Below are 25,630 nucleotides of genomic sequence, written 5' to 3'. Positions count from 1 at the left end.
GCATAAGTTAGCTTGATTTACTAAATATTAAATATAAATTATTAATCACTTTAATTATAAAAGAATGAATATAATTATTAATATCAATTGATTTACAGATTGTCAAATCTAAAAACTTTATTTTTGAACTACTTTGATTTTTTAAGTAAATTATTAAATCCATAATACAATAATACTAGATACATAAATTACCCATCCTCTTTAGCTTTTATTTCTATAATGCGATCGGGAGTCACTGTATGTCTTTGATTGCCCCACTGTTCCATTCAGTAAAACTCAATTTTGTGAGGTCCACCGTTCACGTGACTTGTGTAAACATGTTATTCATAAGGCATCTGAGTAATAATTCTTGTATTTGTACTCTACAAACAAAAGGTGTCGTGGTGTAGTTGGTTATCACGTCAGTCTAACACACTGAAGGTCTCCGGTTCGAGTCCGGGCGACGCCAACTTTATCTAAGTTGAATTTTTTATAGTTATAACTTTCAAAAATTAAAATGACATCTCTTGGATATTTTTTTATTTGTTGAATAAAAGTAATTACCGTTTATTAATAATAGATTATAGAGAGGCCCCAACAAAAACCCAAAGAAAAGAGCAGAATAGAGCAGAACAGGCCTCCTGCTAGGCCTACACAACTTCAAGTCTTACCTTGCCTCCGTAGCAGTATCTAACCCAAAGTCCTATCTTCCTCAAATTTTCATGTTTCCCAAATGTGTTTCATGACAATAAAGGTCCCTCATCGTCTCGGTTTTTAACACAGCTTCAGTTTTAATTTAGATAATTGAGTACTTGATCTTTGGATTTGAGAGAAATATCAGACTTTTTATGTCTACTTTTATCCATGCAGTATATTGCAAGTTATTTTTTATGGCCATTTATTCAAATAAACATTACATGTTCATTAACTTTTCGTGAGTTACAAATAAGTGTTCATTTTCGCACGCATCTAGAGTTAATAAGCAGTACGTTTTTGTTCCAGTAAATTATTATTAAGAAAAGATAATTAAACTGATTTTCAAGTAATCACAAATATAAAAGAACTTGACTAGTTACTGCAAGTTATAGTAAAAACAGGTACCATTAATTTGCATTCTTTTATTGTTATGCAGGAACTGTCTGCAAGATTTATTTTGTTTCCGGGATGGATTGGAGTCCTGTGTTTATTGGCCTACGAGAAATCTTGTTTGCTCGTGCTTGGTGCAAATGCAATTGATAGCCATGCTGAGAAGTGCAGGTAAAGACATCAACAAGCATCTTTCACGCTTTTTACAAGCTCCAAAACTGCAGGGCAGCACGTCAATTACAGCCTGTTCGTAAAAATACACTCGCAACACATGTAAGATAACATGAGAAAAATTCTTATTTTGAACTTCAAAACTTTGGATCAGCATGTTTAAGTAAATCGTACTCCTGCCTTTTTCGGTAAGGCAACAAAAAGAAAAGCATATGTAGCATTATTGGATTTCTTAAGAAGTATTCATCACGTAAAAGCATGGTTTATCAAGACCACACTTTCCACGTTCAAGGTGACTCTGATCCCCACTGCTGCACCTAGCAGCTCACATCTATGTTATAACGGTTGGTGCTGATCGGCCGGTGAATTCCTGCATCTTAGAAAGCCCCAGAGCAACTGCCACCTGCAAAGAGGTCCATAAAAATCAGCCTCAAGAACTGGTGAGATGGACATTGGCCAATAAAAAATAGATGAGACGTGGGATAATACAAGAGGAGCAAGTGCATCTTGTGAATCTCTTCCAGTTTTTGATGGATCCTTCTCATATTGCTCAATGTAGAGCCTGATGGTGGCACCTTCTGAACCAGTTCCCGAGAGGCGGAAAACCTGCACCGATGTTCATGGAGATGATAACCAGCAAATTCTTTATTTCAAACAGGAATGCATCCGTAAGAATGAAACAATTCAGGATATTCCAGGTTAATCAAACAAGAAATCAACTGAAATGGATGCTTACACTTCACAATAATTTCTAATTCCTTGAAGGTACAACAACAATAAAGCAAAAGATCGCAATCAGCTGTTATAGATATAGACTTTAGTTCAGCCCACAAGATATTGCTTGTCCCACACCAATCTAAGTCCTATTGCAATGACCTTACTCAAGCTGAAAGCTTTGCAAGAGAATTAGCTTACCAGCCTCGAGCCATCCTCAAACAAATATCGAATACCCTGGTGCTTTGAAATGGAACCATCAACAGGATCTTTGTATTCAAATTCATCAGCATGAACAACCTTTGACACATCTGATTGTATACCACTGACAATCCTGCATAAATAGACCATTCAAGTTCCTCCTCCTCATTATTATATTATTATAAAAACTAAAAGGCAACATGGTTTCACTGTTTCTTTTACCGTGGATAGCGTGACAATTGCACTGTGTATTGCTATAGTACAATTGATTTTCTCCCTTTTTTTATCCTTGAAATATAGTTATGGTCACTAAACTTTTCTTTTCAATTTCATCATCTCAAATTGTATTGCCATGGTTTAAAGTTTTAAAACTTGTTTTGATTTTCGAGCTCTCAGCATATTAGTGGTGGTGAGAAACATTCCTACATTACATTAAAGGTTGATAACAAAAAAAAGAATTTAAGTTATCATTTAAAAAAATTGAAACAACAACGACCAAAGTTAACACTTAAAAAACATACCTTACTGTTTTTTTACTGTTTATGGCAATATCAATAGTAACAAACTAAAATAAATTAATGACTGTTCCTTTTATCATTTCTTAGAATAGATTTACCTTGAAACTTTGCGCACCTAGGACTATACATGGAACCAAAATCATAAATTCAAGCCCAAGCTTTACACAGCTAAAAGCAACTGAATAAAATGCAAAGATATTATTCCATATCTTCACGCCAAAACCAAGTTAGAATTTTAGCACAGTACAAGCAGAATGTGCTTTAGCAGGTAACTTCAAATAAGTGAGAGCAAAATTAAAGGCACTCAATAAAATAGTTGTATCCCAATCCTTAAAAGGATTGATAAAAACTGCTAGCTTGATAAAGAAAGAGAATTTAAATGTATATAAACAGACATACTCGTTAACTTCAGCGAGGGAAGATTGCAGTTTGACCAAGCATGCCATTAATTCCTTTGCTGCACCTGCATCAACATTCTTCAAGGACAATGTACCAATTACATGACAGTCTGAGATCTCTTGTTTCTAGAGGTGGCATGAAAAAAATTAAAAAACTAGTACCTCATAGTCATATCGAGTATAGTAGTGGCGACCATAGGCAGCCCAATGGTTGCGAACTATATCCTCAACTGTCACAAGCTTTCCACCATCAAGATTTTCTCTATTCTTGTAAGCCAGAATGGATAGCCAAGCCAGAACTGCCCAAATTCCATCCTTCTCACGTATGTGGTCTGAGCCTGTTCACAGACGCCATTACAACAAAAGACCCTTTGCACATCTTAATAAGAATTCCACGCATAAGATGATTTACTACACACGCAGAGACACAAAAGACTAACCAGTTCCAAAACTTTCTTCCCCGCAAACTGAACACAAACCAGCATCCATCAAATTACCAAAAAATTTCCATCCAGTAGGAACCTGGCATTTGAACAGTGAATAACCAAATTATATGACCATACAATAGCATAGGAGGACCCATGTAAAAAATTGATGAGGGCATGACATACCTCAAAAAATTTCAAGTTCAGATTTTTTGCCACAACATCAAGGGCAGCTGATGTTGGCATGCTCCTAGAAACAGCAAATACACAGACATTATACAAAAACTTCCACCGATAAAGCATAAAATTAAAAAATACATGTATGACCTAACCAATGAAATAGGGCCAATAGTCCCAAGATATTATCAAGAATTTTAGACTCTCATCAAGTTTCGGTTGATATAGAATGCAGGAATCATGAGATATAATTGAAGCACCCAAGGCCAGTTTTCATATACCAAAACAATAAAAAGGTTATTGTGCATGACATGCACACATACAAGCTCAAAACCAAAAAGGAAAAAAACAACAATATTAATGTATTTTATGTGCCTTATAATAAATAGTTACTTTACATGATTCTCTACACAGAAAGATTAAAAAGAAACTTATTTCAACAAAACAACTTCCGTAAAAATTTATACAGCTAATACAATTGGATACTAGAACAACCCTTGATCTAATATGTTCTCAATCATCCTGTTCGTTTTACTCTCCATTTTTTCTTTTTTACTCTCCATCTTGTTCCCTGACAACTTCAGAAATGGAAGTTTCATGCAATAAACAAGCTTTCATGTCTTAGAAAATTGACCTAGCAATGTTAATTACTGGCTATGGTTTTGCATGTGGAACTTGAAAAGTTTTTCCACTCTAACTTCATTAAGATTATTAAGTCATGCACACCACTACTTGCTCTGCATATAGAATATTAGTTGTTAAGGAGTATGTTGTGCACCGCATCCATTAAGATATACTGCTACAACAATAAGCAATTAAATACTGTACATACACAAAGAACATCAAAAGCAAGCAAAGAAATCTTTACAACCTGGCAACTCCTTTTAGACCTGCAGAGAAATATGGTATGGCCTCCACTGCATTTGCAGCAATGATGGCAACAGAATCTGATGGAGTAACAAAGAACCTGATAAAATAGCAAGAGTTGTAAATGAAAGATTTAGGTGAAAAGTAACTTCTCTAATGAAAAAATTAAAGGTTGCTACCTTTTACCAAGGATCATATTACGATCAGCATCACCGTCAGCAGCAGCACCAAATTCTGGTGGTTCAACTTCAGAGTTAGATTTACCCAATCCCATACGAGCAACCAACTCCTTTGCATAAGTGAGATTTGGATCTGGATGCCCTCCTCCAAAGTCCTCCTGTTTGCATTTTCCATGCACAAGCATGAAAATTTATATAAATAATAAGTGCTTAAAGATGATAAAGAGATCTTACTAATAATTTATCACATATAGAATCACAAACTTAGCAGCACCTTGGGTACACAGTTCAATAAGGAGCTCTCTTGTGCTCCAAGCTCCTCCACAAAAATGCGTTTTGCATATGCCCCAGCAACTCCATGTAATGCATCATAGCTTTAACATGATGACCCAAGGAAAGTTATTATCAAGTCGATATAGCATACATGAGAAACAGAAATTCACAAGAGAAGTAAATAGCACCATCTAAATACCAGAATGTGAATTTTGGAGAGGAAAGGAGCTTCCGGATGGACTCAAAGTCAAAAATAGACCTGGGTAATTGTTAAACAAGCATTCAATATTTTTGAAAGAAAGGTAACATGCAAAATAGTACAGCTCTACCATGAAAAATCTACTGACTCTAATTTGCATGCATAGCATGCTAGAGAAGACATGGTGCAAATTCTTGAAGATTGATTTCAAAAGGCAAAGGTGCTTGGGCAATTTTAGCAAAGTTATAAAAATCACATAAAGAAAAATAAATCATTTAACTTTTTCTCTGTACTTCATATGAGCCAATAAAATTCCTTGGGCATCCAAGGAGTATCCTAAATTTTATTATATTATTCTGCATCATAAGCATGTCAATGCCAATAATCATCATGTCCAGATAATCCAGTAAGCTACACAACATAGCGCATAATACAGAAGTAAAGAGAGGGGTAAAAAACAGCTGTCTGCTAGTATGCAATCCAGTAAAGTTCATAAAGTCTGCTTAGAAGTATACAAATAGAAATGATATATATGTCTGCAAGTGATTGTCTATAGCTAAATAAATAGCATCATTAATAATATTCAGTGAAGTGTCCCCATAGAACAAAACTAAAGAAAACTTGCAGTTTAGACAGGAAACAGCTCACTTCATCAATTTGATATAATCGCTAGCTGAGTCAAACACCTCAACATCAAACTGTCCCTCAGACCCACTAAAGCTGGTTACGCCAATTGTTGTGATATCCACCTGGATGCAGTTGAAAAACCATCACATACAAACGTAGTTAATGAAACCCTGGCAGCAGTTTGACAGAAACCGTAGGAGGCAAATGAAATATAAGAGGGCAAGGATGAAGGATATACATCAGGCAGATCAGCAGTTAAGTACTCCTTTATTGTTTTAGTGTTCTCATAAATCTTATCTGTGATTCCCTCAGGAGCAGGTCCACCATTTTCCATGTTATATTTGATCCCAAAATCCTGCAATAGAGAGACAAAAAAGGAAGCATGATTTCGATAACATACCACAGGATTCCTTATTACCACACAACAAAATAAACTCCCAGACATTTGTTATGAGATAACAGTAGATTATCTTGCATCCTAGTGCTGCCATGCTTCAAATGCTTTTAGCATGTATGAGCTGATATTCAGCAAGATTGGCCCTCCACTTGTTTTAGTATTGATATTTCATCAAAAAGGAAAGAAAGATAAAAAAAAAATGAAGTTGGCAATCAAAAAAAAAAATCTGCTAATTTTATTAGTTATGGCAGGATGCTAAATAATTATTGATTACCGATCAACATCCTCTTTCTGTTTTCCACCTTAAGGTGACATCATATCCCATTTCCTTTCATCCGAAACATAAGAAATCTTGAGGAGCTGTAATTGTCACTAAGAACCACAATCCCAGACCAAAAATATAAAAACATTTAAAAGACAAAAAACACAACAGTTTTTATTTACCTCATTAGGACCACCTGGGTTGTGACTTGCTGTCAATATAAATGCTCCCGTTGCCTTGGATCCCTGACATTCAAGTTCAAAGGTATAAAACTCATTGTGCAGAAGACTATTGTTACTATTGTTGAAGGAGATGAGCCCAGCTTACAAAGACAAGTCGATTACTTACATCTACCCCAACTCTTTCACGTATTACAGCAGATACTGCAGGAGTTGAAAGCAGTCCATTCTGACCAACCCAAACACGTCTTAATCCATTTCCAGCTGCCATCTTAGTAATAATCTGCCAATTGAATAAAAGAAACTTGGATCAAATATATGACTTTTCCATTGAGGTTTGATTGCTTGAAACATGCATACTATTAATAGTCGCAAACAACAAGGATACCACCCCTCCCAAAAAACAAAAAGCAAAAGCAAAACAGCACTGTGCAGAGAGAGAAAGCAAGGAATAGACCATACTATTAAAGGAGAGCAAGAGCGAATTCTTACAACATGAAGTTGACGTATCCTCACAGAGAATGGTAAGTGTAACAGAAATGAAGATGATAAGAGTTCCCAACCCCTTGAAAACCCACAAAATACACCAATAGCACATTCTCCTCTCTATTGTAGCTATCCAAGAATCACCACTAATAGTGAACAAACCTATACCACATAACATATCCTAGACTACTTAAGAGAATAAGGAAAGATGATTTGAGCAGGCTGGGAACAGCACAACATTGAACAGTCTGCCTTGGCCTGGAATGGATAGCCATGCTCAAAACCAGTAGCCAATAAAGAACTCGTAATCAAGCACTCAATATGTGTCTGTCAGAGATATTGCCCATGCATTTCATTCAAGAATCACACCGGTTAAGAAGATCCTAGTTGGTTCAGCTCACTTAGAACTCATAAAATACCCAAGAAAACACACTTTGAGAGCTTATACCACACAAAGTAGGTTTATATTTTAAAACAAATGATTCATAAAGTTCATGGCCATATTCAATAATGAAGGTATTTTCAAGGTTCACATGACACAAGAAGTCTGATGTCAACAAGTTCAATCTACAGGCCTTTTTTTTTGCAAATGCTTTGTTGGGGAGGAACAGAAATGGAAGAACATGAACTGAAAACATCAGCTGAGATTTAAACCTCATTGTACTCTGGTTACCACCAATCCAGGATTGCTTGAAAGCTGACTGCAAGCCTGATATGATGGCAGGAGATTGATTTTATAGCTCAAATGCTTAATGGGGTGATCAAGATGATCAGAAAAGCTTGCTTTCTCATGCTTTCAGCATTTCATATAAAGTGTCAGTTTGCTAATAGATTATGTTCAGCATACTATTGTAGATTCTTCTACTCATTAAAGAACTCAAGAAGGGATGTTTATTTGGTGCAATCAATCCATCAAAAATTGACAAACCTTGATGGTGAATCTTAGACCTCTCTACCCGTCTACAGCCCAATTACAGATATATTCCAAACTTCAAACAGAATTATACATGTCCACAGTGTAATGTGACGGCATGGCTGCACAAACACACACAGGGACATGCATCCTCACAAATGCTCAATAGAGCTGGAAGAATTTAAAAGGCATGTGCCCTTCAAAACTGAAAATAAATCCAATGGCATGAAAGTAATAGTTCAGTCAAAACATTTCATAATCTGGTAACATTATAACCACAGCACATATTATATATGGTACCTGAATGGCATCCTCTGAGAAATAGCGACCATCACCAGAAACAACAAGTGTAGCACCTGCATATAATGGCAAAGAAAAAGGGAGAAAAACAAAATATCAGAAATATACTAGGTTGTTCAATAGGAAACAATCAGCAGTCATGCATAATGGCATTAGATATAGACACTGGAGATCAATGTCACTGATTGTGTTAATGGCATGCAGAAGGACAAGAAAGGATAATTAAGTAACCTTGGAAACTCTTAATTAAAAACAGAACTTTATATTTCACATCGCATTCACGCACATGTAATTGGTAAAAGAATAAAGTCCATTTGGAATGACTAAGAATCCGTTTGGCATTAGTTATGAAAAGTGACTTTTAACTTTGAGTCATAATTCAAAAGTTGTTTTTCATAAATAACTAATGATACAAATAAGTTAAAAAGACTTTAGGTTCGAAGTATGTTTAGTAAAAACGACTTGAATCAACTTTTTTGATGCAGTATAAGTTAGAATCCATAAGTCAAAAGTTATTTCTTATCAAACATATTTATGACTTTTATATAGCGTTTTCAAAGGCAAAAGGCACTAAAAGATGCCAAGCCTATAAAAATGCCTGAGGTGCTAGGCGCATGCTTAGGCACTAGGCGCTTGGCTGAATGAACCAAGGCAATATGCTATAAATTAACAAAAAAAAGTAAAATTATTTTATTTTATTTTATATAAATCTAAAGTATATATCTTTCCAAATAAGATTAAATCATTAGAAAATCAAAAGAGAATATAAAATATCATAGCATAGTCATATAAAGTTATGTTTTTCACCCTTAAAACAAACTAAGATAATTTGTAGTAAGTATACAAATAGATTAAAAAGCAAAATTAAATATCAGTTAAATAAAATGAACAAGTAGGTCAAAACATAAATCAATTAAAAAAAAAGAAAAATCCAGCTGAAAAAGAAGAACTTCAAGCAGGCACTAGCGTTAACACCTTGCACTCACTCACTCACAAGGTGCTTGCCTAGGCAGCGCTTCATTGGAATCCAACGCCTAAGGCTAATAAAGGCATCGGGGCCTGCCTCGCCTGGAGCCCCTAGGTGAGCACCTAAGCACCTCTTGACAACATTGCTTTTCTAGGTGTTAAAATTTAAACACAACTTCAATCAATTAGAAAAAGTTGAACCAAATGAAAGCTAATGAAAAATAACTTTCAACTATGAGTCATAATTCAAAAATTAACTTCCATAAATAAATTGAGACAGATGAGTTCAGTTAGATGTTTGATAATAAATGCCACAAAATCAATTTTCTAAAGAAGGAAGGTGATATAAGTTGAAGTTAACAAATTAAGTAGAAAATTTTAACGTTAATCCCGGCAAAATTTTGAATCAATTTTATAAAAACTCATTAATATAAGTCGAGATTTATTTTTAACCAAACATGATTATGACTTTTCTTTGAATCAAGAATTAAAAAATAACTTAAATCAAATTGCAAAAAATGATTCAAAACAGAACATTGGTCAATTTGTGAAAATTTTCAACTATATCTGTCTATTAGAACACATATCTCTGGTCCGATTCAGTACAGAGGATGGAGAACACACAGAGGATGGAGAACACTGTCTTAACCTCAGAGTAAGGGCCCAAAGGCGAGATGGTCATCAAGGGTAGAAATGTTTTCAAGGAAATAAAAACAAAAGTCGAGCAAGACGGCAGGGTTCTGTTCTAGCAGTTAAAATATTTTATAATTCCCAATTTTAAGGTGCACGAGTTTGACGCTAGATCCAAGTTTAGATGCAAACAATTCTTTGGTGAAGGTGACAGATCAAACTTCACCTCTAACATTTTGTGGAGGGAGGGCATTGAAGGTTGATTGGACAAAATTCTGCAGATAATTAGGTTGCTTGAACACCTTCACCTGAAAAGAACCAACAAAAGAAAAAAGGAATTGTAACAACCGCAAGAAACGCACAGGATAGATTTAACAAAAAGATAATTGAATCGAATAAGAAGGAACAGAAAGAAATTAACAAATCATCAGACTGGGATCGGAAGCACAAAAATTAAATCCAGATTCAAGATATCTGAACGCGAAAAATCAAGCAGATCAACTGCTAAGAAATGGAATGTGACAGATCTGAATGCAATTGAGAATCAATCAATAGTAATGAGAGAAAAAAAACAAAAAAAAAAAAAACAAACCTTCTTGCGAAGGCCAGAAGTTCCAGGTTTCTGGTCTCCGAAAGGAGTGGTCACCACTCGTGAAACATTGAATAGCACCATTTTTTTCTAGCAGGGAAGAGCGAAAGGGCTGTACTGTGACTTAAAAATTTTGGTACTTGCTCAAGGAGAGGTGAGGGAATGGGTATCTGAGGAGGATTATTCGGTGTGGATGTACGTAATACTCGCAGTTGTCGTTTATTATTTGGCTCAACGGTTGACACTTGGCAGTGGCATGGTGAGAGTGACAGTGAACGATTCCCGTGGATCTTCAATGAAAAAACCCCGTTTTAATTCCTAACCTATATATCTATTGTCAATTAAGATTTAGGACAATGTATTTATTCAACTCGGTCCCGAAGGTTTCGAACATTTTCAACGGGGTCATTTTGTCAGTGTCTGTTCATATTTTCCAGTCAAATGTGACTGATTTATGAAATACAGTGTCGTTTTAATAAATTTGATTTAAAAACAGTGGGAATGGATGAAATGACTCAATTGAGAAATGTACAAAAGATTTGCGACAATGAATTCAAAATCAATTTTATCCTCGGATTATATTTTGATTTAATTTTAAGATATAAACATATTGAAATTACGTAAATTAACCTAAGTTAAATTATTGCAAAACTCATAGGATAATTTTTTAAAAAATATATATTAAAAAATTTATTAAGATTAATTTAATATTAAATAATAAAATTAATTTAAAAAATTATAATAAAATCGAGTAAATTAATCGAACTCAATAACCAAACAGCACTTAATTATGGAATTCAATAATTTTTTTGAATTTGGTAATGCAAATGGTGTTTTCTTCTCTTTTCCTTTCTTTTTTGTCATAGCGATATTTCCTTAAATTAACGTTGATGAATGTTCTTACATCTAGATATTGAAATCAACAAAAATATAATATATTTCTTCCGCATACAAAATGAAATAAGCCTACTTGCTACTAGAAGGACATTCAAAAACATAGAATGAAACTCTGCAAATAAATTGAAGATCTCGACACTAGATCTGAAGAAATTGAGAGTTATTCTGCTACAAGACAGACAGCTAGTACAATCTTTTTCAATAATCCACCAAAAGTATTAGCAAAAAGAAGACTCAGACTAAGGAAATTTATCTAATGGATTGTAAATCTTGAATTACTGTAATAAAAAAGAAAAAGGTAGAAGTATTGTCACTGGTAGCAGAAACTAAAAAACAAATTGAAGGAAGAGAGAGAGATTAGCCTAACCGGCCACTTTCTTCGAGTCAGAATAAAATAAAACTTCTATAGCATATAGGATGAAGAAACTCATATGTGCATGTGTAGAGATCTAGCATGTGGGCAATATAGCATCTAAATCAATAAAACATCCTCTTTTAAACCCTGCCCCTCCATCAATCCTTGCCTTTAGGGAGAAGCAACCGATGGCCTAGCTACATTTCCTTCATCCTCTAAGTGGAAGATGTTGGATTTGAATTAGGAAGAGGGTGTCAGTGATTTACAAGTAGAAGTCAAAGATTCACACAGCCCATTTAAAAACAGGATTTGTAATTCCCTTGAACAGACTATGAAAAAACAGTTTAAACCAAGGTTGAGTTCTTCCATTTTCTTTCTTTACGATAAGATAAAAACCAGGAGAAAGAGGAGATTCTGTGCATTGGAAATCTCTCTCTACTTGGTGCATGGTATTTGAGCGACGAAGCAAGAGTGTTTTCTTATTAACAACAACGAAGACTCTTAAATTAATGTGATTCTATTTGATTTGGCCAGTGAAGATGGCATTTCCTTTCCGCTTACTGCCAATCACAGAGGTGCCTCGCTCTATCTGCTGGTGGGCTTTCTGGTGAGAAGGAACTGGTTAAGTTAGTTTTTTTTTCAAAACTAGCATAGCGGAAAAAATATTTCCCAAACTAGACTCGCGCCGCAAGTTGACAAAGAAGGACTGTTCAAAACAGCACAGTGATAAGTCAAAAGATCCCTATTTCTATCTTTGCCGTAGCTCGCAGGCTGGCCCCATATCCAGCAAAATTCAATGATAACAGTGCCATCCTTGATGTTTCCTAGTAGAGTGGAAGAAATGGGTGGTTAAGCAGTGAGAGAAACTGATCTTATATGTTCAGAGTGTGCTCTCCAAGGATTCTGATCCGCAAATTAGATGACCTGCGCGGCAGTACAACCATGAAGAAGGCTATATTTGCTGGGTGTATCGATGTGGTTTCCGCTCTGATGAATATCTCATCTGTTTGAGTTACCGAAAACAAAAGGCTTAATGTTACTGAATTTTTATCAATGGCACAGATCCCTCTTGATTTGCTAACCGCAATCACTTCAAATTAACTAAAACTATTCACACATTTGCTCTGTAAATTTGGATAGCAGTCAGGCAATGGCCAAAATCAAGCAGCAACCTTTGGCACTGATTTCTTTGTGGTTTATAATTTGGATAGATTGATTAATTGAAAAAAGGAATATTACTGAATTGTTATCACTGGCACTGATCCCTCTACTTGTATCAACTTGCACAAGACGGGTCAATGACTCGCAGAGGTTCGACCTGCGCAAGTGACTATGACGTGCTAGTTAACAAAATATTTTTTACCCACTGTGCTAGAAAAAACTCCGAAGGATTGTGCAACAAGCATCGGAAGCGATGTTTACTTTTTCGCTAGAAACTAAAAAGTTCAATCTGATTAAAAACAAAAAAGTTCGCAGAGAAGACGACTGTAGCATGGATTGGCTAGCAAAATTTTGGTTTTGAAATTGCTTTGGGAATCTAGTATTTTTTCTTTGCTGACTGCATCGTATATAACTGGAATTACATTACACCGCTATTCACATGTTAACAAAAGCAATAGCCCTAAACTGCGTATCTTTAGATAAATCACCAACAGTAAAACTGAACATGTGCGAAAAGCCATGCTAGCATAAGATCCAGCCCGATTTGAGAACACGCACTCGAATGAATCGACTAGGAGCGTGGTCAGAAGCCGGAACCATGGGAAGATACCTCGCTATCCAAAAATTGGAAAAAAGGATCTGCAGGCTCTTATTATAGCCTCTGCCACGAGTCACGATGAGGACCATCACACCTATCCAGACATAAAATTTCAAAATTCGTCAAAGTCGACCTTAGCCCGCCTAGTTTTTTTCTCTTGTCCAATTATTTAAAGAGGAGAAAAAAGGTGATAAGAATTATATAAAACAAAAGGCATTCAAGCATGCCATCCAAAAGTAACATGCTGGGCATATGCTGCATCAAATAAAATATAGCTGTAAAGTTTTGCCCGCAGTTTTTTTTTTTTTTCCTTGAAAAGCAAAAGCCTAATCTAATGGCGACATTAAACATTTGTTCACCGCCTCCTTTCATGCGTTGCTTCCTGAAGACACTCATAAATATAAAAATTAATTTTGAAGCCTTCAAATATAAAGAAATACCATGTGAAAAAAGGGGTCAGAATAAAGTTTCATTCTTTTGTTTTTCTTTTTCCCTTAATTTGTTTTTGTTCGGGGGGAGAGGGAGAGAGAGAGAGAGATAACGATAGCAAGAGCATACACGGCCACTGATCAAATTTACAAGGCAAATTAAATGAAAATTACAAAGGTCACATAATCCAACCTTCCCCTCCAAGCTCAACATTACAATACCGCTCACCACATTTTAATTGAAACTAAATTCAAAACTTAAAAGAGGAAAAAAAAGAACGCTAAAGCTTAAGCTACAACATCAATTAGTAGTTCCCTTGTCTACCTAAAAGAAAAGAAGTTAAAAAGGAAAAAAAAAAGATTAAAGAAACTGATTCCTATCTCTGCTTCTCCTCCCTCCCTTGCTCTAATTCCACTCAGCCAGCGACGGGTGCCACGGCTGGCTTCGCCTTAGGCGGCCTCCCCCTTCCCCTTCGCGCACCGCTGGGTGGACCACCGCCAGAACTCGCAGCGGAAACCGCCGCAGTAGCGTTCTTAGGTGGACGACCACGCGGCCTCCCAGTTCCAGTACTTGTCGTCTTCTTCTTAGGGGAAGCCACAGGCGCGAAAGGATCCCTTGGTTTGGGAGGGCGGCCACGTGGCCTGGGAGGTCCAGAAACAGTTCCGGGTGGGGTTGGAAGCTTAGGCTTGGGAGGGCGGCCTCTGCCTCTCTTCGGGGGAGCGTTGGGGTCAGGCTTCATGTAGTTATTCTTGACCAAAACAAGCTGACCGCTTTGCTTCATCTTATTCAAATGGTGGGAGAGGAGTGTGCTATGTGCAGGTGGCAGATCGGGGTGTGTTGACTCGATTTGTTTCGAAATTGATGTCTTGTTTGACCCTTCTTTCTCGTTCAATGCCTCAATAGCCGCCATAATCATCTGGAAACAGAGGGGAAAAACACATTATAAAGCAGACATAACTGGAAATAAGCAAAGAAATAATATCGATCGCCATCTCATGAAATTGTCACCTCAGGATACTGAGGGGGAGTGGAGGATTGTTGCTGTGACTGTTGTTGGGGTGGAGCCGGTGCTGGTGCTGGTGCTGGCGCTGGAGCTGGAGGAAGAGGTTGGGGATTAGTAGAATCCTCAGTGATGCTAGCCATGGAAACAGACAAATGTTTTCTAAAAGAGAAGGAGATTGAAGGAACTGTGTGTGTTTGGTGTGGAGAAAGGAAAGGGGGTAAAGGGTTGGATTTAAAAAGGAGGGGTTTTCTTGAGGAGTGGATGGAGAGGAAAGGAAAGTGAAGAAGGACGAGGGGTTGATGAAGGATCTAGCGGTTGGGGATTGTGTTTTTTGGTTTTGATCGGACGGTATCGGTTTGCTTAGAAGGGAAGGACTCGGATTGATGACCTGGTAGAGGGCTAGATTGGGGATTTTAGATTTATGCTATTTGAATTTACGATGTTGTCCCTGTTTTTTTAAATGGTGTTTCTACAACAAGGGGGTGTTTATTGCCTATGAAATAGAGCTGCGAACGTGTTGTATTCTTATTGGAGATAATAATCGCTGGGAAAGTTGTTTTCTAAAGCCAGTTAAAATTTGACACGAGTCTTGTAAGAAATCGAATAGTTGTTGAGCTTGCAGTTGAAATTGCACAAATGACCAGACTTCCTGCACCATCAGGGATCCGTGTTTAGTAATGGCAACGATATTCATATATAATTGTTTTAAGCATGGATATTATGCAAGAAAATTGATGAAATCAAAACTATATACTATGCATACAAAAATAAAGAATATGATACGAAATTGTGAAATTATGATTTTCCTTAAGAATACGAGATTCTTGTTCTTTTAAAAATGGGGATGGAAGGGTGTAAATGATAAAAATAAAAGAGAAAGAGAACCAGAAGAAAGAGGTGATGGGAAAAAAATTGATAAATGAGACGCATTAATAGAATTTTAACACATTACGCGAGTTGTTTCTTTGCCATAAAAGGAGAAGAAGAAGCACTCGTCCAAGTACGTACACGTGAAAAAGGAACGCAAGGTCGAGTAAATTTAGTCCCTTTTCTTTTTATTTTTTTGGATTAGTACATCGAGCAACAAATAGACAGAAAGGGAGGCTCTGTTTGGCTTGACGAGTAATTTGGCTGGCCAGGAACAAAATTTTGTTTGTCAATCATAATTCAGAACCAAGAGCGGTGATATATTCCTTATGCCCACTTTCTGTTCTTCCCTCCGAGATGCACGGAACCTCTTTTGCTTGGTTACATAAGCGTCCTTGTGTACTTCCTCGAGGACGAAACTAGATAGCCATGCCATAAATCAGTTATATTTTTTTTATATAGTAAAAAAAATATAAAAATACGAAATTTATTTCAAATACTGTGACACCACATTTTAATGGTGAGATAGAGATATTTCAAATTAGCTCATATTAACTTAGTTTGATTGAACAATCTATTACTTAAGTCATTAACGTATAATAACCTCATAATACAATTAATTAGAAAATTTAATTTTCAATAAAAAATATTTAAGAACAACAATTAAAAAAATCATATTTTTTAAAAAGAAAGTTAGCTTGAATTAATTCAGGTAAATTGACTAAACATGTAAATTAAGTCGTGAAAATGGAATTGCCTCATGAAAAGTAAAAACATAATTCACAACCAACCGGATTCATGACCCAAATCTTTAAAGCAAGATTACCTCATAAAAATGAAATTGAAAACAAATTATAAAGCATGTATCTCAACCAGCTCATTGTTAAAGGAAAAAAAAACAATTTAATAAAAATTGAAGAAAAAACTAAATCACACTGGGTTAACGTGGCAAATTCGCGATCTAAATCATGAGATTGAGATAACTTAATAGAAATCAAATTGAAAAAAAATCATGAAGCCTACTTTCAAACCAACTAAACTTATGACCCGAGTAATGAAAACAAAATTATCCTGTAAAAAGCAAATTAAAAAAATAAAATCATGAAGTCTAATTTCAAATCAGCTAAACTTACTATCAAAGTAATGAGAATGAGATTGCCCTATAAAAAGTAAATAAAAAAAATTATGAAGTCTACCTTTAAACTAACCTTTTGTTGGGCGAGGAAATCAGAAAATGATTTTAAAGAACAAAAAACCAAAAACAAAATATGGGTTAACCCCATAAACTCATGGTCCGAGTGATAAGAATAAGATTTCTCCATAAAAAGCAAATAAAAAAAATTACAAAGCACAACTTTATAATAACCTACTGTTAAATGATAAAATTAAAAAAAAACAAACAATAATAATAATAATTCGAGTCATTCTAGCTTAAACCGACAAAGTTACGACTCAAGTTATGAGATTGAAATAACTTAATAAAAAAATTAAAAAAAACCATGAAGCTCAATTCTGATCAACTAAATATCAAAGGTCAAAATTAAAAACAAAACAATTTTTTAAAGAAAAAGACCCAGTAAAAAGAGAGGGAAGAAAAGGAAAAGGTAGTATTACAAGACCATGATAACTTTATAAAAAAAATATAAAGGTTAATTCTTAATCAACTCAATGTTGAATGATGAAATTGAAATAAATATATTAAATTAAAAGGGGAAAAAAATGACTTGAGTTAACCCATGTTAACCTGCCAATATCTTGACTTGGGTTATGAGGAAAACGACTTGAATCAACCTTGGTTAACTTACCAAACTTCAACTCAGGTTATAAGATTACGATAACCTCATAAAAAGTAAATTGAAAACAATTGTGAAGAAATACACGTGTTGGTTTACATACGGAGAAACCATGTAAAAAGTATAAAAATAAATACTTTTATTATCCAGAAGGTGTAACGAAGTGTCTTTTATAAAATAAAAAAAAGGTTTATGGAGAAATGCATGTATTGGTTTGCACACGGAAAACCACATGTTCCTTGCTAGACCATGATATAAAAGATGACTGGGTTAACTTTTAGTTTTAGCAGCGTGCATGGAGTAGTAGATGACAATAATAATTCTTGTATAAACATTGTTACTGATATGATGAAAATGAATCAACATAATACAAGTAAATATCCTATCATAGATGAAGGACCTAATATAGATACGACCATATTTTTATTTTATTTTAAGAGATTCTAATGAACCATTATGGGATGAGTATATAAATCACAATAAATTATCAGTAATTGCATAGGTATCTACCATCAAATTAGATCACGGGTCGAGTGAGGCTGATTATAACAAAATTATAGAATGGGCTAAAAACATTTTACCTGAAGGAAATAGATTAAAAAAAAAAAATTTATGTTACCAAATCTATAATGAAACCCCTCTCTCTATGATACCAGAAAATTAGCATATGTCCAAACTTTTATATGTTGTATTACTTTGAAAATACAAAGTTAACCGAGTGCAGAACATGTGAACATGCTTATTATTAACTCGTAACTGGTAGGGAAATGAATTTTATTACACATAAAAAACATAAACACTTCTTAGTCACACCTAGACTATAAAGGTTATTCATATCTTCAAATATCGATGAGCACGTAACACGATGAATAAACTGACGGTGCATCTTTCTATGGCGAAACCTATAAATATTTTAACAGGATGCATATTTAGTTTTTAGTGAAATTACAAGACATGCATCTTGAATTATGTATATATAAATTCAACATGTATATATAAATTCAACTCATCTTGAATTATGTATATATAAATTCAACATGTATATATAAATTCAACTCATCTTGAATTATGTATATATAAATTCAACATGTATATATAAATTCAACTCATCTTGAATTATGTATATATAAATTCAACATGTATATATAAATTCAACTCATTTAGATCATTTGTTGCATCTTATCATAGAAAGCAAATTGAAATTTTTTTGCATAACTCTAATTCCAACATATCTAATGTTGAAGGTTGAAATCGAAAAAAAAAACACTAAATTTAAAAGATCGATATACAACCCAACATTAAAAAAAATCATGAATTATAACTCTCAAAACAATCTAATGTTAAAAATTAAAATTTAAAAAAAAATATATGTTGTTGAAAGGTAAGATTAAAGAAAAAAAAAGTAAAATAAAACACTATCCAATAAATAATATTTATTTCGAGAATGTCAATACTCTTTAGGGTTTTTTTTATTATTATTATTAATTGATAATGTTAATATGGTAAGTGTTGTTTGTATAGCCTTGATGATGTTAACATGGTAAGTGTTAATATGTTAATAATAACACGTTCGGTTTCAACAAAAGAACATCTTATCGCCACAACAATAATGTAAAATTAACGAAACACTTTAGTAAGAATTAAATTCCAGGGCTTCAGTGGAGAGACACATTGGCCTCCATGATACCAGCTATTCAAAACCTCATTTTCTCCTCCTCCTCTACCTCTCTCGTAACAGAAAAGGTCCAACCCTAGACTATTTTGTGAATGCCGTCTTCCATCTAATAAATAACTAGGAGTAATCACTATTGCTTATATTTAACCACTAACTTCCTGTTAACATTTACACACTAAAGGAAAGCCTACATTACAAAAAGAATAAGAAATAATTCCTATTAAAATATGCTTAGCCTTCAAGGGGGCGTTTCTCTCAAAGCTGAGGTAGACGCGGTGGCAGTATTAGTACTTGAGCTTGAATTAAATGTACGGGAATCAGATTCACCGAATGTTCCAGCAGTACCGAATGTTCCAGCAGTTGAGGACATTCCTCCTGGCCTACGAGATCTCCTATATCTAGAACCAGGAACTCCAGGTCTGCCTGGTTCTTCTAGATTGCTAGGTTTCCTTGACAACAGGACAACAATACGTGGCATATGCGGCCGCGACTGTGGATCACCTTGTGTGCATAGCAGCCCTATATGAATAAATGTTTTTACCTCTTCGGTGACTGCTGAGGATGCTAATTCTGGGTCCATAATCTCCAAACTCCTATCTTTCTTGTGATGCTTATATGCCTGCGCCAACAGCAAAACAAAGCTTTAAACCAAGCGAAATGCTGGAAAACACAGTAATAGAAATATATAATTCCACAGGTGCTTCTCCAAGTAGTAGCAGACAAGTCACTTCAGAACAGATATGCAAGGTTGCCCATGCATGGTAATTGAAAATAATTTGGGCACCTCAGCTTGAAACAATTTCCCAAAGCCAGCTTTGATTCACTACCATTCCATCGAATCCTCTAGGTAGGCCGTAGGCTCTTCCCAAATCAGCATATTTATACTATCTGATGTCAATTTGGATGTTATAGCTCTTCCCAAGATCAAACAATATTTACCTTTCTTTTTTCTTGGTTTACGCCCAGAAAATAAGAAAAGGTTTCTTATGCGAGAACACTTCAAAACTTAGTGATTGTGTTGCAATTTTGACTTTCTTGATGTATTATTATCTTCGACATTAAGTTATCTTTGGCCTATAGGATGAAAAAATAAAAAATTACCAGGAGCAGTGGGCAGAATTTAAGAATGAGCTCATTCAACGAATTTGCTGGGTACTTCTTTCACAATTCTAAACAACATTAATTTGACATAACCTTGCCTGTATGTCAACTAGTTATCAGCCAAATTTTTGTTTCCAATTTTCTCCCAAACCAAATTCAAATAAGGCCAAAATGGCTGGAGTCTCAAACCAGCAACGATACTGAAATTGAAAAACAAAAATGGACAAATGAAACCTACAACACCACAAAGCGCCATGATATGAATTAGTTAAATGAAACCTACAACACCACAAAACGCCACAATATGAATTAGTTAAATGAAAAATCATGTCCTCACCCAATCAAGTAGACTCTGTGCTTCAACATGCTGTTGACTAAATGTTGAATTTCTTTGGCCGCTGATCAGTTCCAGAACCAAAACCCCAAAGCTAAATACATCTGCCTTCACCGATAAATGTCCATGCATGACATACTCTGGAGCCATATACCCACTGTTCCCAATCATAAGCCAATTATCATATCATTCACAAACTTTATACCAAGCAATCAGACTCTGTTCAAATCATAAAAATATGGCCCATATTATGGGGGTCGAAATTTGAAAACATACTTGGTACCAGCAACACGGGTGTTGACATGTGTTTGATCTTCCGGGAACAGACGGGCCATGCCAAAATCAGCAATCTTAGGAACCCATTTGTCATCCAGTAAAATATTGCTTGCCTTGATGTCACGGTGGATGATGCAACTGTGAGAATCCTGATGAAGGTAGAGCAAACCCCGAGCAATGCCAATTATTATATTATATCTCTTCTTCCAATCAAGCTGTCCTCTTTTGTCAGATTCTGCATGAAAAATCATCACTATGACTATTTTGATTGGGGCACAGCAATGTCAAGGAAAAATCAAGTGCAAAACCATCATGTTGTGCTTTTTCATTATGTAATAATTTAGGAACTCATTGGTTAGAGGCGGGTTGAAGACCTCCTTCTCCCTTCTCTCTTTCTTTTTATGAAGTCAGTGAGGGATGAGATTACGTTCACACAGCCTCCACAGTTGGGCTAGAACTGGTAAAAAGAGGCATGCTACAAAAATTCCCAGTTGACCGGGGCACTCATGTTCAAAATCAAACTTTTAGAACTAGATAAGTCAAAACCTCATGATCTTTCTCTCTCGCAAGGTGGAACAAGCTGACAAAGACGTGACTTATTTATGCAACAATGATTTTAACAAGGTCTTTCAGGAATGGGTCCACAATGCTGGAACAGGTGAGCAAGAAAATCATCTGTCCTACAAAAAATTTAATTCTCAAACCAGAGATCATGACTAGAAATAAATAGACAAATAAAAAAAATGTTGGAATTTTAATCACAAAACAATTTAAGAAAACAAGATCAGTTGAAAGTAAAACCTTTTTTTTTTTAAACAGTCGTGTAATGAAGAACATGATATTGTCTTTGACCATCTGTTGTTAGTTTCTTGGCACCAAAATTTAGAGCATGTATGTGCCCCACTAATTCAGCATCACAGGTCCTTTGGAAACAAAATGCTGGTTGTCAAGGAAATGTTTGGTTAGTTTAATCCAGTCAGGCTACTCATTAGATCACATTGCTTAAGAAACTGAACCGGTATAACAACATGATTCCTTTCTATCCACCAAAGAAAACACTTGATAATATAGATCTGCTACAACTTTCAAAGGTCTAACATCATTAATAAACCCAAATTGAGAATGAAAATCCAAGTTTCTTTAAATACGTTTTGCAAAAACATAAATAATCATTGAGCAATTGTAAGAGAAGAGATTGAAACTTAAACATGCTAGTGTTATTCAATTGAACTTAGTTCATCTCATAGAAGAGCAAGTGGGAAAGTAATGTCACAAAACATGAAAAGGAAAAGGAATCTAGAATAACGAACTTTTAACTGGCACTTACTGAACAGAAGCTTGTCAAGGCTCTCATTGGCAACATACTCGTAAACCAGTAGCTTTTCCACACCATGTGTACAATATCCTAACAAATTTACAATATTTCGATGCTGGACTCGTGCTAATAGCTTTGCCTCATTCATGAATTCTTTCTTCCCCTGATTTGAACTGGGAGACAGCTTCTTCACTGCTATCGCTCTCCCATCATCCAACTTCCCCTATTTAAAACATTCCAGAGTTAGAAGAACACTCAATTGCCTTCTTTCCCTTCCTAGAGATCTAGGAACTCTTGCCTCGTCAAGGCTGGGATTAAAGTTCAGGATCTACAGAAGATAGGTGGAATAACTTGCTAGCTTCCTGTGTGCGTGCGTGCGTGTGTGTGCCGACAGAGATATAGGCCTTTTCCCCTTGAACAAGTTGTATAACGAAAAATATCCTCTAACTAATTCCGTACTGAGAGCATCTATTCTAATTCGCATACAAGTATAACACTTTAAATTACAAGATCTTAAAATTGTTTCGGCAGTTGGATAATCAGGTTGATTGTTTTTCTTCATGGCTAGTGGCCACGATTAGTCTCATTTCAGAAAGTCTTATTCAATAACACAAAACATTCTAGTCAGAATTGGCAGAACTTGATGCAGCAAATGCCATTTTGTTAACGTTTTATAGGCTATATGTCTATGTGATACCAATTATATGCATGATTGTGTTATGGATTCAAAACGCGGTGGCAGACAATATAATGACAACAATATTTATTAAAAATAATGATAATGATAAACAGATACAGATAACCATCAATTCTTCCTCTCAAGCACAGGGAGGAAAAAAAAAAAATCCTTGAAAAGCAAAAGCCTAATCTAATGGCGACATTAACTCTTCCAATTCTTTTGACCAAACAGAAATAGGGATTCACTAACACACCCAATTAGAAAGCAATATTTACCTTGTATACAGGTCCAAATCCACCTTCACCGAGCTTGTGAGTTGGGTGGAAATCTTTGGTAGCAGAGAGCAAAGTCTCAAAAGAAAACTGCTTCTGTTCCTGTTCAGCAATCTTCTCCAAGTCGTCCTCTTCAGGTCCCTCTGGTCCATCAAATCACATACCAAGAAACCAAGCAGTTAGATCATCAATGGGTCATACACATAGCATCTTAGAACTTAATCCAAGAGAATGAACTGGCGTTCTTAATTACCTTTGCTTGAGTTGAGCTTGAAAGGCTTCATCAGATTCTGCAAGAAATTATTGGGCTTCGTCATAGTTTTCAAGAATTGCTGAAAGAAAAGACAATGGGAAAGTACTTTTACAGGAGATGAAAACTAATCTTTTCAAGTGAAATATGTGGTTTAGACTGATTTCTGGGTGTTCAGGTTTTTGAAATTCTTGGTTAGAAGGAGAAAGATGGATCGACTATTCTTGAGATTTTTAATTATTGTTTTTTTTCGAAGGATTTTGAGGTGTTTTTGTCTGTGCTGGCAATGAGAATACCAGATGATCCCTGTTAGAATAGTCGAAACCGAAACAGGGTAAGCTGACCCTGGATTTTAATGGCAACTCTCCTTTTCTGTCCTTTATTTTTTATTTATCATGATCATCGTACTTTTTTTCTTGACTGCATCAAAGTCTTTTTTCATATTAAAAAAAAATGTTTCTACCAGTAGCGTAGCGCGTTCCTGGTGCAAACCTAAGATGCTATACACCGCGTTTTCAAGGGTGGTGATCTGTTTCCTGTTGAATGAGACATTGTTTTCATCTCGGGGAGTATTTGGTTTAAAAAATATATATTTTTAGCTTTTAAAAATATAATTTATACTTTAAAAAGGTTATATTTAAAAAAAAATCATCACATCTCTAAACAAAAAAAACACACAAAAAACCATTTAGGTGGTGGTCAAGTGGTAAGTACTTAGAATCAAGGGGTTTGCTCCCTCTATGGTTTCAGGTTCGAGTTCTTGGTTGCTCGTATGATGATCACTGGAGACTTACATAGTCGTTAACTTCAGGGCTCGTGAAATTAGTCGTGGTGCGCGCAAGCCGGCCCAAAAACCCACATTAATCTTAAAAAAAACACACCAAATATGAAATATAACCACAACAACTCGATTTAATTAACCAAATGGTCAACTGAACACTTCTTGTTTTTGTCTTCCTCCGAGCACGAATTCATGACATAGACAAGATAGGATTATGCATGCTTTTTATCTCAGTGAAAGCTTGCAAATACACACACATTTATTAGATTATTGTAATATAATAATATCAAAATAAAAAATAAAATATTATTATAATATATTTTTTTATAAAAAAAATATTTTAAAAAATAATTACTATTGTTCTTTTAATTACTCCTAAATCAACTGAGACTTGACTGTATAGGGGGCGTGATTGTCCTTTCGTTTTGAATAAGTTAATTGAGAAACCATATCAATTGGATCGGGTATCGCATGAAATGAAGAGTTTACTACAACCTCCTTCAGGTCATGCATCATATTATAGATAATATAAAACTATTGATAGAACTTTGTTTAAAATTTTAAAATTTTAAGGTGTGGTGATTATTTTATATGATATTAAAAAAAAAATGAATAATCTAAAAGTGAAAAAATTTAATCTCACCACCCTTGTTTCTTAAATTAAGTCGGTGTGCATGATTATAAATACAGGAAACAGGTTAGGTATACAAAGAGAGCAAATTTAATTGATGAGATAGAGACAGGGAGACTGGAGGGAGGAGGGCCGGCAAGATAGCAAATACTTAATTATGAATCCAAGCTTATGAGAAATTGAAAGGTGTTTGGAATTATTCAAAACGTGGAAGTACGGAAGCATGGGAAGATGGAAGTCGGAGGTCTTGGAAGACGGAATAGACTCAGGAGAGAGCAAGTTATACTACTCAACTTGTCTTTGAACTATGAATGAACTTCTGTTACTTTACCTATATTCTAAACCGCGTGGAAAAACAAAAAATTGTACAGTGTTTTCCCCGTTTTTTCTTTATATTATTATCGTATATTATAAATATATTACTTATTATTACCTATAATCTAAACTTTGCGAGAAAAACATTGTTTAACTTCACGACGTTTTTTCTATTTTTCCCTTATATATATATATATATAAAAAAAAAAATTAAGAATGAATACTGTAAAGCAACATTGTTTATCCCCTCGTTTTAATATGGACACATAGTTTACTCTTTTTTTTAATAAATTTAAAGGGAAAATATATAAGGTGAATTTGTGTAATTATACTGTTCACCCCCTCATGTTTGAACATAGATA

General features: G+C 35.0%; 3 protein-coding genes and 1 non-coding gene across 5 annotated transcripts; 1 reads left to right on the top strand and 3 right to left on the bottom strand.

Annotated features, from left to right (window-relative positions):
- Window positions 1-374: 374 nt before the first annotated feature.
- On the top strand, window positions 375-448 carry TRNAV-AAC (transfer RNA valine (anticodon AAC)). The gene has a single exon. It is a non-coding gene; the product is annotated as a tRNA-Val (tRNA).
- A 793-nt stretch (window positions 449-1,241) lies between these two features.
- On the bottom strand, window positions 1,242-10,797 carry LOC105125194 (phosphoglucomutase, cytoplasmic). 2 transcript variants are annotated; one of them, XR_842194.1, is made up of 19 exons: window positions 10,540-10,797; window positions 10,174-10,255; window positions 8,352-8,407; window positions 6,822-6,935; window positions 6,656-6,718; window positions 6,053-6,169; window positions 5,836-5,936; window positions 5,188-5,247; window positions 4,990-5,089; window positions 4,716-4,873; window positions 4,541-4,636; window positions 3,679-3,742; window positions 3,508-3,589; window positions 3,230-3,405; window positions 3,069-3,145; window positions 2,152-2,284; window positions 1,726-1,842; window positions 1,508-1,639; window positions 1,242-1,476 (listed from the first exon to the last, which is right to left on the bottom strand). XR_842194.1 is itself a non-coding variant. In XM_011025538.1 (18 exons), exons 1-18 carry the CDS (start codon window positions 10,618-10,620, stop codon window positions 1,568-1,570), a joined length of 1,749 nt encoding a protein of 582 aa, XP_011023840.1. In that variant the 5' UTR covers window positions 10,621-10,797; the 3' UTR covers window positions 1,242-1,567. The 2 variants fall into 2 exon arrangements, 1 of the variants encoding a protein (XP_011023840.1); XM_011025538.1 differs by having other exon boundaries at window positions 1,242-1,639.
- A 3,288-nt stretch (window positions 10,798-14,085) lies between these two features.
- On the bottom strand, window positions 14,086-15,437 carry LOC105125186 (HMG-Y-related protein B-like). Its single transcript, XM_011025525.1, has 2 exons — window positions 14,985-15,437; window positions 14,086-14,892 (listed from the first exon to the last, which is right to left on the bottom strand). Exons 1-2 carry the CDS (start codon window positions 15,117-15,119, stop codon window positions 14,392-14,394), a joined length of 636 nt encoding a protein of 211 aa, XP_011023827.1. The 5' UTR covers window positions 15,120-15,437; the 3' UTR covers window positions 14,086-14,391.
- A 3,731-nt stretch (window positions 15,438-19,168) lies between these two features.
- Window positions 19,169-23,922, bottom strand: LOC105125179 (putative receptor-like protein kinase At4g00960). Its single transcript, XM_011025512.1, has 6 exons — window positions 23,545-23,922; window positions 23,295-23,434; window positions 22,353-22,563; window positions 21,026-21,260; window positions 20,753-20,906; window positions 19,169-19,933 (listed from the first exon to the last, which is right to left on the bottom strand). The coding sequence occupies exons 1-6, from the start codon at window positions 23,606-23,608 to the stop codon at window positions 19,553-19,555; spliced, it is 1,185 nt and encodes a 394-aa protein (XP_011023814.1). The 5' UTR covers window positions 23,609-23,922; the 3' UTR covers window positions 19,169-19,552.
- Window positions 23,923-25,630: the final 1,708 nt, after the last annotated feature.

This window comes from Populus euphratica, unplaced genomic scaffold (assembly GCF_000495115.2).
Source record: "Populus euphratica unplaced genomic scaffold, PopEup_1.0 scaffold1.1, whole genome shotgun sequence".
NCBI classification, from domain to species: Eukaryota; Viridiplantae; Streptophyta; class Magnoliopsida; order Malpighiales; family Salicaceae; genus Populus; species Populus euphratica.
The sequence above is the reverse complement of the archived record's forward strand: the minus strand, read 5'-3'. Positions and strand labels throughout refer to the sequence as shown.